This window comes from Chelonia mydas, chromosome 2 (genome assembly GCF_015237465.2).
Source record: "Chelonia mydas isolate rCheMyd1 chromosome 2, rCheMyd1.pri.v2, whole genome shotgun sequence".
Classification (NCBI taxonomy): domain Eukaryota; kingdom Metazoa; phylum Chordata; order Testudines; family Cheloniidae; genus Chelonia; species Chelonia mydas.
Window position 1 is genome coordinate 46,317,705 of NC_057850.1, and position 12,507 is coordinate 46,330,211.

The 12,507-nt window shown below is 41.6% G+C and overlaps 1 protein-coding gene across 3 annotated transcripts in view; it reads left to right on the top strand.

The window, feature by feature from the left end:
* The first annotated feature begins 1,555 nt into the window (after positions 1-1,555).
* Positions 1,556-12,507, top strand: part of MMP16 (matrix metallopeptidase 16) — a 244,300-nt gene continuing 233,348 nt past the window's right edge. For all 3 annotated transcript variants that reach the window (XM_037892333.2, XM_007052915.4, XM_043539387.1), the window contains exon 1: positions 1,556-2,314. In XM_037892333.2, coding sequence (XP_037748261.1) covers positions 2,183-2,314 — 132 coding nt within the window. In that variant the 5' untranslated portion in view covers positions 1,556-2,182. The remainder of the gene's footprint in view (positions 2,315-12,507) is intronic.

Here is a 12,507-nt window from a genome sequence, read left to right on the forward strand (position 1 = left end):
TGGGCCTCTTCTACCCAAGCATACATACATACTCATGCACTCCTAGTCTGAACCATTCCAGTTTTTTCAACCCACATTCAATAAGGTTTAATTAAATAAACTTTATCTTCATCCCATAAAGTTTGTTTGGGATATCACAGGATATTGTCAGTCTGTCACACTCTGATAAGGATAATAGACAGCACTGGGCCAATAACTTATCCTTGTGGGACCCCAGTAACCCCCATTTAATGACCATGTCCCATTAACATCTACATTTTGATCTCTATCATAGATTCCAAGGCCAGAAGGGAACACTGTGATCATGTACTCTGACCTCCTGTACAACACAAGCCATAGATCTTCTCCAAAATAATTCTTCGAGTATATATTTCAGAAAAAAATCCAATCTTCATTTAAAATTTGGCAATGATGGACAATCCAGTGTGACCCCTGGCAATCAGTTCCGACGGTTAATTACTCTTTCTGTAAAAATGTTATGCCTTATTTTCAGTCTGAATTTGTTTAGCTTCAACTTCCAGCCGTTGGATCAGGTTATACCTTTCTCTGCTAGACTAAAGAGCCCATTATCAAGTATTTGTTCTCCATGTAGGTACTTTTCGACTGTAATCAAGTCACCCCTTAACTTTCTATTTGTTAAGCTAAATAGACTGAGCTCCCTGAGTCAGTCACTAAAGGGCATGTTTTCCGATCCTTTAATTATTCTGGTGTCTTTTCTCTGAATCCTCTTCAATTTATCAACATCCGTCTTGAATTGAACTGGACTCAGTATTTCAGCAGTGGTTGCACCAGTGCCAAATGCAGAGGTAAAATAACTTCTCTACTTCTACTCAAGATACCCTTGTTTATGCATCCAAGGATCACTTTATTCCTTTTGGCCACACGGTTGCACTGGGAGCTCATCAGGAAGCTATACCCAGTTTTTAATCCATTTACTGTGCACTGCATTGCTTTTGTATAATGCTATTTTTTTAATCAGGATGTGTGGTCACATACCTTATAGAAGTCTAAGTTTGTTATTGCAAGAGTTACCTTTATCAACCAAACTTGTGATCTCATTACAAAAAAAAAAAAAAAAAAATTAAAAAAAAATCAAGTTAATTTGACAGAACCAATTTTCCATAAAATCAGTCTTGTCTTGAGGTTGCTCATAATGAGAAGTGTATCCAGAGCTGTACAGCAAAGGTCTATAAAGAGGGCTGTGTAAAGGTAGTGTATAATGTGGGATATATAAAGATAATTATATTACAAGTGGACATAGGGGAATGTATAGAGAGCTTTATATGAAAGGTGCATATAGAGAATTGTGTAGAGGTGTTCTTAACAGGGAGGGGGCTGGGCAGTATATAAACAGAAGCTAACTTTGTCCCTCACATACAATTTGGTGTCACAGTATATTTGGCAAGCAGGGCAGTTGATGAAAACGGAGCAGTGGGCTCCAACACATTCCTATGAATTGAGGGACTTAAGGAATTTACAGATTTGTCAAACTTCATTGGGCAGGAGAGTTCCTAACTAGGGATTAATCGAGTGTGTGTGTATGTGTGTGTGTGTGTGTGTGTGTGTTAAACTCACTCATCTCACTCCCTTTCTTGGAAATCTGTTCATTCAAACAGTTCTAGCAGCTTGTAAGAGAGCTCCTGCCCTAGAGGGGGGATCAGGTCCATTCCAGCACAGACAGACAGACAGCCTTCCAGGACTGTCTCCTTTAAGATGTCTGTGAGGAGGCTGACCCTGGAGGAGGAGTTATGTAGATTACAGATGAACATTCTGGAGTGGAGGAGAGAAGAGAGAGGAGAGGCACAAGCACAGGCAGGGCAGGGGAGCACAGGCAGCCAGGCAGCAAAGGCCTTGCCGAGCAGGAGGGGGAGGAGGAGGAGGACACAGAGGCGGCTGCTGTGCAAAGGGAAAAGCCTTGCAGGAGCTGCAGCTGTACTTGGACGCCACATTCCCCCCTTACGGGACCGAAGATGAGTAAGAGCTGACCCTGCTGCTGCTGCTGCTGCTGCTATCTGTGTTGTGGAGTGAAGTGTCTGTTTCTTCTCCTCCTCCTCCTCCCCTGTTGTGGGTGAACCTGTCTTAAGGGTTCTCCACCAACACTGGGGACTGTTTGTTTGTGTGAGGGGACGGAGAGAGAGCGGAGGGAAAGAGGGCTCTTCCATCCACTGAGGCGCAGTTCACTATGCTCTTACTCGCATTCAGCGCTGGAAGCCGGTTGGATTTCGTACATCATCCCAGGGTGTTTTTCTTGCAAACCTTGCTTTGGATTTTATGTGCCCCCGTGTGCACAGCGGAGCAGTATTTCAATGTGGAGGTAAGATCAGCCGGGTGTGTGTGCGTGTGTGTTTCCTCCCTCCTTCTCTTTCTTCCCAAGGCTGTTCCCCAATATTTGGGCTGCTTCAGTAAAACAGCTCCCCAGCCATGTCTCCGGAGCAGCCAAGACACACATGCACATTGGCTTTGCTTTCCTGCAGCAGCCAGCTCTCGGAGCCGAGTTCCCTTGCCTGATGGATGCCTGTTAGCCTGAGAATCCCCTTATCCTCGGCAGCCCAGAGCTAGACCACATCATTGTGGCCGGGATATACCTCTCTTCTAGGGAAGATACGAATCCCTAAACACAAGCCAGTGGCATAATAAAAGGCGCTAGGGTAGATCATACCCAGACAGCTCGGAGAAAGCTGCAGGGATACCTTTGACTTCAGATGTCTTCCTGGCTTTCTTTTTTTAAACAAAGGGGAAGAATGAATGAAAGGGAATCGAATGTGGAAGAAGGGGGGGAGGGAAACTTGCTATGTTAGTATATTTCCATGTTAAATATTTAAGCACAAAAGCTGATCTTTTTCTCATTTAAGCATAACTGAATGCTTGTTACTAGAAATGGCTAAATAAATGCCATTTAGGTGCGACTAAAGTTGGAGGGTGGGGAGAGCCAAGAAGGAGATTTTTTTTTTTTTAAATGTAGAAAAGCGAATTAAAATGAATAGCTTCCCAGGCAGGGCTAACCCTAGGAATTTTGCTGCCATAGTGAGATTTCAGTGTATGCCCCCCATTTCCAACCCCTATTCTAATCCACCCCACTTTTCAGTTTTATTTTTTACATTATGTTTTCCATTAAGAAATATTGTTACTAACTACGTCTCCTTTGTGCATATTCTTCCTTCCTTTTTTTCCCCTTGCCTTTCATGGTGTATCTTGATGTATCCTTTTCTGCATAGTTCCCAGTTTGGTTTCCTTTAATCTGATTTTTCAGTACTGTATAATACTTCCCTCTCTTTTCTTCCCATCCACTCCGGTCCTTCACCTTCCTTTCTTTCTTGTCCTGTGTGTGTCTCCCTACTTTACACATTTCTTTCATTCTCTCACTCACACTATAATTCCATTCTTTTGTTATCTGCCCATACTTCTCACTTGCTTCTCTCCCGTCCATCCCGCTTTCTGAACTTTCTGCAGCACCCATAGACTATACAGACCATTTGTTCCTGTCTCCAGACTGTCTCTCACCCGCACACACACACTTGTATTCCCTGAACTCTCTTTCTCTAGCACAAACATACTCTTGTCCCCAAATTCTTTGGGACAGGGATCATACTCTTGTCTCTCTCTCTCTCTCTCTCTCTCTCTCTCTCTCTCTCTCTCACACACACACACACACACACACACACACACACACACACACACACACACACACACACACACTTCCTCTTTCCCTTACACAAACTCTTGTTCCCCTAGCTCTCACCCACTTACACACGTTTCTGCCCAACATTGAAGAAATCTCCCTCAGACACCCCTCTGTCCCTGTACCATATCTCCTCAACCCCAGACACATCTGTACTTCCACAAAAAATCTCTTCCAGGGTAGACATTGGGTCTACCCCCAAAAATCTCCCCCGCAGACAGACCTGGTCTCCTTCCCCATCCATGTCCCCCTCCTCCCCCACTCACTCGAATCTAGTCTTCCCCTGCACACTGTTGGTCTATTCCTCCAGGATCTCCTCCCATACACAATACAGGTCTCTTTCTCTCTCCTCACCAAAGTTCTCTTCTCCTACACACCCGCTTCTGGTCTCTTCCCATCCCAGGATTTTCCCACTGATCCAGTACTAGTCTCTCCCTCTCCACCACCAAAAGTTCCCCCTCACCACACATTCTCCTGGAGTCACTTTCCCAAGATCTCCCAACACACACTCGTGGTCTCCTCACATCAGTCTCTCCCATGTAATCCTGGTCTTTCCATGCCATCATTAAGATTTCCTCCCCACTCAAAACTCCTGGTCTCTTTTGCTCTAAGATCTCTTCCTCTGCCATTTCTGATCACTCCTCCTCACCACCAATATCTCCAAGACACACACATACTTTTCTCTTTCCCCCAATATTTCCCTACCTCTTGTATTAGATTGTAAATTCTTTGGGACAGGGATCATGTCTTTCCATCTTTTTGTACAGTGTGTAGCACAATGGAGCCATGATCCTGATTGTGGCCCTTGGAGGCTACTGCAATATAAATAATAACACTCACTTCTAGTAATTTTCTTCATTTCCCTCAGTATTTTTCCTCACATGCAATGCTGCTCTGTTTCCTTCCTCCCAGTGTTTCTCCCACCTTTCCAAGCTGACGTGCACATTTTGATTCTTCTCTCAACCATGTCCCCTGCTATACTGATACTTTCTCAACTTCATTCTTTCATTGGTGAATATAAAAGGAATCGTTGAGGAAGAGAGGGAGACAGCTTTGTGTACCCTTTCCTGTCTTCCCTTAGTGGCCCCCTGCTGGGGATATAAAAAATTTCAGCTACAGAAGGACTTCTATGTCCCTCTGTAGACTTCTTTGCTGGCCGCTGATCCTGCTGGAGAGATGAGCAGTAGATGGAGTTATGGTGCCAGGAGAGAGAGAGAGAGAATGTCGTAGTCTCGTGGGGCACGAAAGGGAGGCCAGCCACAGCATGTGGGAGGTTTTCAGGGGAAAGAGGAGAAGCCGATTTATTTTTTCCTCTCTTTTCTGTATGGAAAATAGCAGATTTTGAGGGGAAAGAACAGTACCACAAGGAAGAAAAGCCGAAGAGAGGGGGAAAGTGCTTGAACTCATGAGATGCCATTCAGGTTCTCTATTCCTTTAAAGGTGTCCCGTCTCCCATCCCCTCCCTTTTCCCCTGAAAGAAAATGTGTTCCATGCTAGCACTTCCAAGGTATTTTCATTTCGTCACAGCTTTGCATTTGTCTTTTGTTGTAATATTGAAAGGTGCCACAGTCTCAAAGCAGAAGGGAATGTGAGGCAAAGGACTTGGCAACAATGTGGTGACACTGTGCCATACAATTCTGTGTGAGAGCACAGACCCATAAAACACTTACACTCTATAATAAATCAGTAAAATGGAATATGACAAATTCATTCCAAGATCCATTAAAATACACATAGAAATTAGGGTGCCTTAAAAAACTAGTGCCAGTTCTGTTGAATTCAGTTCTACTGAATATATGTATTTGGAAAACAGACTGTGATGTGATTATTTTTATACTAATTCATGTGAATTTAGAATTTTATTTTTTGATTTTTATACTAATTCATGTGAATTTAGAATTTTATTTTTTGATTTTTATACTCTTTGATTATATTAAAATTTGGAGGAAATACTGATGAAAGCTATTCAGCATTGGAAAACATGGGATCAATCTATTTGCTATAGTAATTCTGACTCATATAGTCTAACATTTTAGGTGTTAAATAAAATTTGTATAGAAATGCTGGCTTTCTTGGCTTCCAACTTGAGTTTGTAAGACTGAGCCAAAACACGTCTCAAGGGATACTACTGAAGTTCAAAGAGATTAAATGTAGATATCGTTCTCTAAGACAACAAAATAGGAACCTGAAGTTCATAATCGGCATGACAATTTTTTTTAAATCATGTTGGTTGTTTGTAAAACTTGTTCTTGCTAAACATCCAGATGGAAGTGGGTGAAGGTCCTGCTTCCAATGATAGCTGACGTGTAATTTCTGAAACATGAATGTCACTGATGACTTTCATATGGTACATATTGTTTTAATAGCTAGACATAGCTGAGTATGATGTAGGTCAGAGTGAGAAATGTAAATGACAGTCATTTATTTATTGTGTTAACCATAGTATTGCTCTCACACCTACACTCTCTGATGTCAATGAAAATTTTGCAAGGGATTTAGCTAAGGGAGGGCTGTAAATCCACCATTTATTTCAAGTATTCATGAGTGATTTGAGTAACAATATTTGAGATCTAGAATTCATGTAAGACTAGTTTTAGGAAGTTTTAGCTTTTATTTTCATCGGTTCCTGGTCATCACTGGAGTTTTGGAGATCACTTTCTAAGGTGTCACCTGCATCAAAGGTTAGGATTAAGGTCCAGATTGTTAATTCCACGTTACTCACATAAGTACTGCCATCAAAGTCTGAGATCTACTTGTGTGAGTGATTGTTCACCAGAGGTTTTCAGCGTTTCCCTAAATTTTTAGTTCAGTCTTACTCCACAAGTCAGATGCATCAATGGGGTAATAAATGGGATACTAGGTATTAACAAGATATTTAAAATTCAGATTTTAATGCTACTAATTGATAGATCTTTCAGTATAGAATTCCTGTAATGACCTGGCTGGATTTTCTCCTTTGAAAATCTATGTAGGGTAATGGAATTGCCAGACAAACAATTTTTTTTCCACTGGGTTCTTCATTGTGTGAACTGTTTCTTGCCTTACTAGATACTAAATACTTCTAGTGTTTATAGGCAATTTCCCTGTTAAAGACCACAAGCAGAACTCTAACACTCATAGGTAGTTACAAAGATTAAAGTGTAGAATGTGACCCTTAAACTTGTAATTTTGTTGATAACTATTTTCCTAAAGCTGACATTTTTCTATAGTTTAAGAATTTCTGTAATGATTTTTATTTATATTGCATTAAGAACAGTTTTACCTTTTTAATAGATGGCAGGGAGGGGGAATCAAAACCCATTGAAACAAATTACCTATATCAAAAGACAGGGTAGGAGTTATACAGCATATTCCTCTCCCCAACTCTCATCCTGCCTACCCTTACTCATGTAGAGTAGCCCCATCCCAGTTAATGCAACTATACATTTAAGTAAGGAGTACTGGGTGAAGAAGTGTTTGCAGGATCATGTCTAGTCTACCTAAAAGCATCAGTGTTGGGGGAAATACTAGAGGGAAAAGTATGGCTCATCATTTCTTTTCTAAAGCAGACTGTTATGCTATATTTTCCATCTTCTATTGCTAAATATATATGCTTGGGTCCCTAAGGGGATTTTAAAGTGAGTCCTATTTTAGTATGAGCAACACCTTAAAACAATACAACCTTCTTTCTCTCCTCCCCTCCTTTCAAGTAAGTGTGACAGTTAAATTGCTTATTGTGGAACAAAACACAGTGGAATCAAAACTTCAGAGAAATACTGTCTGGTAGCATTTTTCCATGGTAACAAGCAGCTGAGAACCTCTTTGTTTTCATTGTTAACAAACTTTACAATTAGTGTCCTACTCTTGCTGAATGGTGATACATGACCTTTTCATCCCTACGTGTTGGGTTTTTCTAAACTTTAAAAAACTGATCATTTTAACTCTTCAACTTGTAATTGTAAGAGAATAAACAATGGGGAAGAAAAAAAATCTGCCTCTTCACCTTTATATGTTTTTCAACTGGAATACTTAATTAGAATTGCAAGTGCTATGCGGTATTGTAATGAGAGCGTGTTACAGAGCAAGCCCAGAAAATACATGTAAAGAAGGAGTTAAAGGTATTCCTTACATTACACACTGCCAGTTGTATTGAAAGGAACTTGACAGGCCCTTCATATTGTTTTTATGTACAAGCATTATACATTACATTCAAGTATTTTAAGGGCCCAGTCATGCATTCCTTACTCACTGAAGTTGTGGGTATATTTATAAAAGGATGCTGAAGGACCATTTGTTAATATTGACTGTGGGTGTAGCTAGCTGGATGAGGTATATCACTCAGTAGAGAATTTAGATATAATGTAGTGTAGCCTGTACTTAATTAGAAAAAGCAGGTACAAAGAAATTTAGCTGTGAAGGCTTCTGACAAACAGATCTATACATCTAGCATTGTGCCACAGCATTAATATAAATGGATGTTAATCAGAAAGTTACAGCTCTGGTAGCTAACGGAAGGCTTTTCACGCTCTTCCATCATAAAAAGCAGATGGTACTATGCAATGAATTGGCCTTCCTTTCAGTGTGACTATGAAATATGCATGGAGATTATTGTTTGGATTATTGTATTACCTGCTATAATTCAAAGCATAATTCCTGTGTTTAAGAATACCAACAGATTAATGTACTACTGGAGTGAAATATTATTTATTATTGGTATTACAGGAATATGCAGGGGCCCAGTCCTGGATCGATCCCCATTGTGTTAGGCAATATGTAAACACAAAACAAAGATGGTCCCTTTCCCAAGGAGTTTACACGATCCAAGTCATATGTTAGTTCTTTAGGGCTTCTATGGTTTTAATGAGAGGGAACTGTTTAGAATTGGAATGAATCTCATCTACTGTTACAAATAGTCCGTTGTTTAGTATTTGAACATCAAATCCATTAGTAGCTCTCAGTATTATGAAAGAAGAGTTTTGGTTAAATGAAGTATTTTGTGAACTTTGCAAGATAAACATAGCAAACTGCAGTGTATTTATCTTTTATTTCATAATATCTTTATATAACAATTATTGAATTTATTGTCTTAAAAATTCAGCTTCCATCACCCAAGAGGCCATCCTACAGTAAAATATTGTGAAATTAATACATTACCATCCATTGTTTTCTCAGAGTGGGTATATTATTTTTTAAGTGGTTTAAGATTTATGCCTCTCTTTGTCAATTTTATTTGAATCCATCTAAAAGGTCAGTGCTCTAGGCACCTTAATTCTGCTTATTCACTCAGCAAGGCTCAGTTGTAAGAGTTTATAAAGATAAAATGGTGAATTATATAGATTTCAAAACATTTTAATCTGTATCTGTCCTCTCAGTTTTAAAGTCTTTCCCCTTCTTTTACCTTAACTCATGATTGGTTTATGGTGTTAAAATCCTAGAAGACTTCTTCTTGATGTTGTTTGCAGATACTTAATATAACCAATCTTTTTAATGCTCTTGTTTAATCATGAATGCAGTTGACCCCTCCATATTGGATTACAGTTTATTGCCTGGCCCATTTTCCATCTCCACTCCCTGCCACTCACCATAATGTGAGGGGGTGGGTTGACTATGCTTGGTTTGCTATCTCTGATGTGTTGGATGACAGATTTGGTTTCAGTTTGTATTAAGAAGACCTATATTGGAATTCCAAACATGATTTTGCTTGCTGCAGAAATGGATTTTAAAAATAATTATGGTTAGAGCTTTATCTTTTAAAGAGAGGTCATGCTATTTGGAACTTTTAGTTTATTTACTGGTTGCTTGGCAACTATTCATTCATGCTACTGCTTATGACCATTCGTTATAAGCATATTTTACTGTACAGTAATAACAATTACACTGTAACAGCTTATTTCTAGGAAGAATTACAATTGACAAACTGTAGAAATGGAAATACTTAGTTATATAATTTTATCTGTTGATTGAAACTGTTGTGTACTTTTTCTGTGTACTGACAACAGCTGCTTTATACCACTCAAGAAGTGACTGCCTTTTAGTGATGGGTGAAGTAATTCTTTCATACCTCTTGGAGTGTTGTAAGGCTTAATTAACTAATGGGCTTAATCTTAAATTTTTTTGCACACTCAAATCTCCCATTGATTCCACAGGCAGGTTTAATCGTTTGATCCTGCCAGGATCCTATTAATTTGAATGCATTGAGCATTAAAAAAGAGGCAGTCAGAAACCTTGCAGGATCGGGCCTCAGATTTCAAGTATTGCAGGCCTGGGTCCGGTGTTTGAAAAGTACTTTAAAATCCTGAGCTGAAAAGCAGTGAATACATTTTATTACTACTACAGTGGAGGTGTGGCTGAAACAATGAGCCACAATATTTTCTGTAGAAGATTCAATGGAAAACAATGACAACTTTCTTTATGGTGCATGATAACAGATGAATAAAACATTTGATTTTTGTATTGTGGAGGAAGATTATTTTTGAATAGTTTTCTGGTTGTTCTGTATGGGCCAGCTTGCGACTGGATCTCTCCCCCCACCCCCGTGCGCGCTCAGTCCCTGCATACTGTCAGGAACACAGGACTATTTCCTACATATGCTCTAAAGGATGCCCAGCACACCAAAGCCACAGGGAGGAGGCGTGTTTGTCTCTTTCCTCACTACCCAGTTGGCCTGCAGATGGTGTATTCTGTGCATCAGAGAGCTGGGAGAAGGATTGTGCCCTGAGGAATAATCCCTCCCTCTGATTCCCCTGGGATGGTGCCACTGCATCCCATCCTTTCCTTAAGGGCTGTGCTTATATGGCACACACACTAACCCTAGATGCTGTAGGATAAGTCCATGTACCTCATCTGCAGTCCCATCAGCATTTTTCCTGATATGACACAGTTGATTCTGTTTCAGTAAGATGACTTCATTCATCTTTCTCCTCTCCTCTCCCCAATCTTCTAGCATTACAAAGTATCAAGCTAGTTTCACACCTTTGTGTAGAAGATTGTCCTCAGACAAATCTGCCCTTTCATGATTTTCTCACCTTCTGGAGGAAAAGTCGACTTCTTTGTTTCAGTGGTCCTGTTTGTTTTTGTTGGCCAACAAACACATCTCCGGCCTCCAGCGGGGGATGCAGGCTGACAATGGGAAAGATTCCTCTTCCAGTGAAATGGCAGCTAAGGGGCAAAGGGGAAATGACCAAATACTTAGAACATGGATAGGTAATACAACAGAAAAACAAGCATCCCTTTTATGGAAGGGAACACCCTTCTTTGACAGGTCTCAATGGATTTTCATGCAATGTTCCAGGGAGAAATTGTCTTCACTTTTGTGCTGTGTCTTGTCCCTTGGGTGACAATCCTATTGTGCTGCCCTTCCCAGCTTTAGCTGTGGGTTGCTTGATGTGCTGTTAGAGGAGCTTTTTAACCCTCTGTCTTCTCCATGAAGCTGAAGCTGAGGTTGTTGTAGCAGTTTATTTACATGCAGTGGTTTGGATGTTGCACAAATCTATTGTGATGAAATTTCATTGTTAACTGTAAGTAAAATTAATGATCTGTCTACAAAATAAAACTATTATATTATAATTAGTTGATATCACCTTGATCAATCAGTCCGTTAGCCCTCACAGAGAGAGCGCCAATCACAACAAGTCATTCGTGTTGTTCTAGCTCAGTGGTTTTCAAATTGTCATGACCCAATACTGGGTCGCGGAATGTAACGCGCTGGGTCATGAGGGTTCTGGTCAGCATCGCCGACCGGGCCATTAAAAGTCTCATTGGTGCTGCTGCCCGGCTAAGGCAGGCTAGTCCCTACCTGTTCTGAAACTGTGCTGCCCCCCGGAAGCGGCCAGCAGCATGTCCGGCTCCTAGGCTGGCGGGCCACGGGGCTCTGTGCGCTGCCCCAACCTCGAGCACTGGCTCTGCACTCAAATTGGCCGGGAACCAGCCAATGGGCACTGGGAGGGGGATGGTGCCTGTGGGCGAGAGCCATGCAGAGCCGCTTGCACAACTCCGCCTCAGAGCCAGACCTGCTGCTGGCTGCTTCCAGGGTGCAGCACGGTCCGTGGTGCTAGGACAGGCAGGAAGCCTGCCTTAGCACCCCCGCTGCGCCGCTGACAGGAGCCGTCCGAGGTAAGCCCTGACCCAACCCTTTACACCAATCCCCTGCCTCAGCCCTGAGCCCCGCCAAACCCTGAGCCCCTTACTGTACCCCAAACCCCTCATCCCTGGCCCCAAGCCAGAGCCTGCACCGCCAGTGCAGAGCCCCCTCCCACACCCTGAACCCCTCATTCCCGGCCCCACCCTGCAGCCCTCACCTCTGCACCTCAACCCTCTGCCCCGGCCCTGAGCCCCTCCCATGCCCCAAACCCCTCATCCCCAGTTCCGTTGGGGTGCGGGCATCAACAATTTTCTTCAACTGGGTTGCCAGAAAATAAAGTTTTTTAAAACCACTGTTCTAGCCAGTCCTTCAGCCTCCCGCTGGCCAGGCTTTCAGTGGCACTGGACTCCCGATCAGTATAGTGCATCGCAGCCCAGAACCGCATAGCAATCTGCCCTCTTTGGCCTGCCAAGTAGCTGGGATTACAGGCATGCATGCCGAACCCGGTATTATAATTAGTAATAGTATTAAACTAGCTAAATATACAAAATGATTCAGGTCACTGCAGACAGGGCTGTTCCTCATTGCTTCTTTATAATTTGAAAAATGTGTTCTGTTTTTTAGTTTCCTGACTGACAGTGAAGTGGTCTATTCTGATGCTACTATAACTTCTTTCTACAACATAAATAAAATTATTTATTTTCCTCTGAATCTTCCATATGCTTTCAAATGGAAGAGGGGAGGCAGTGTTGTCCAGAGGTTAGTGCAC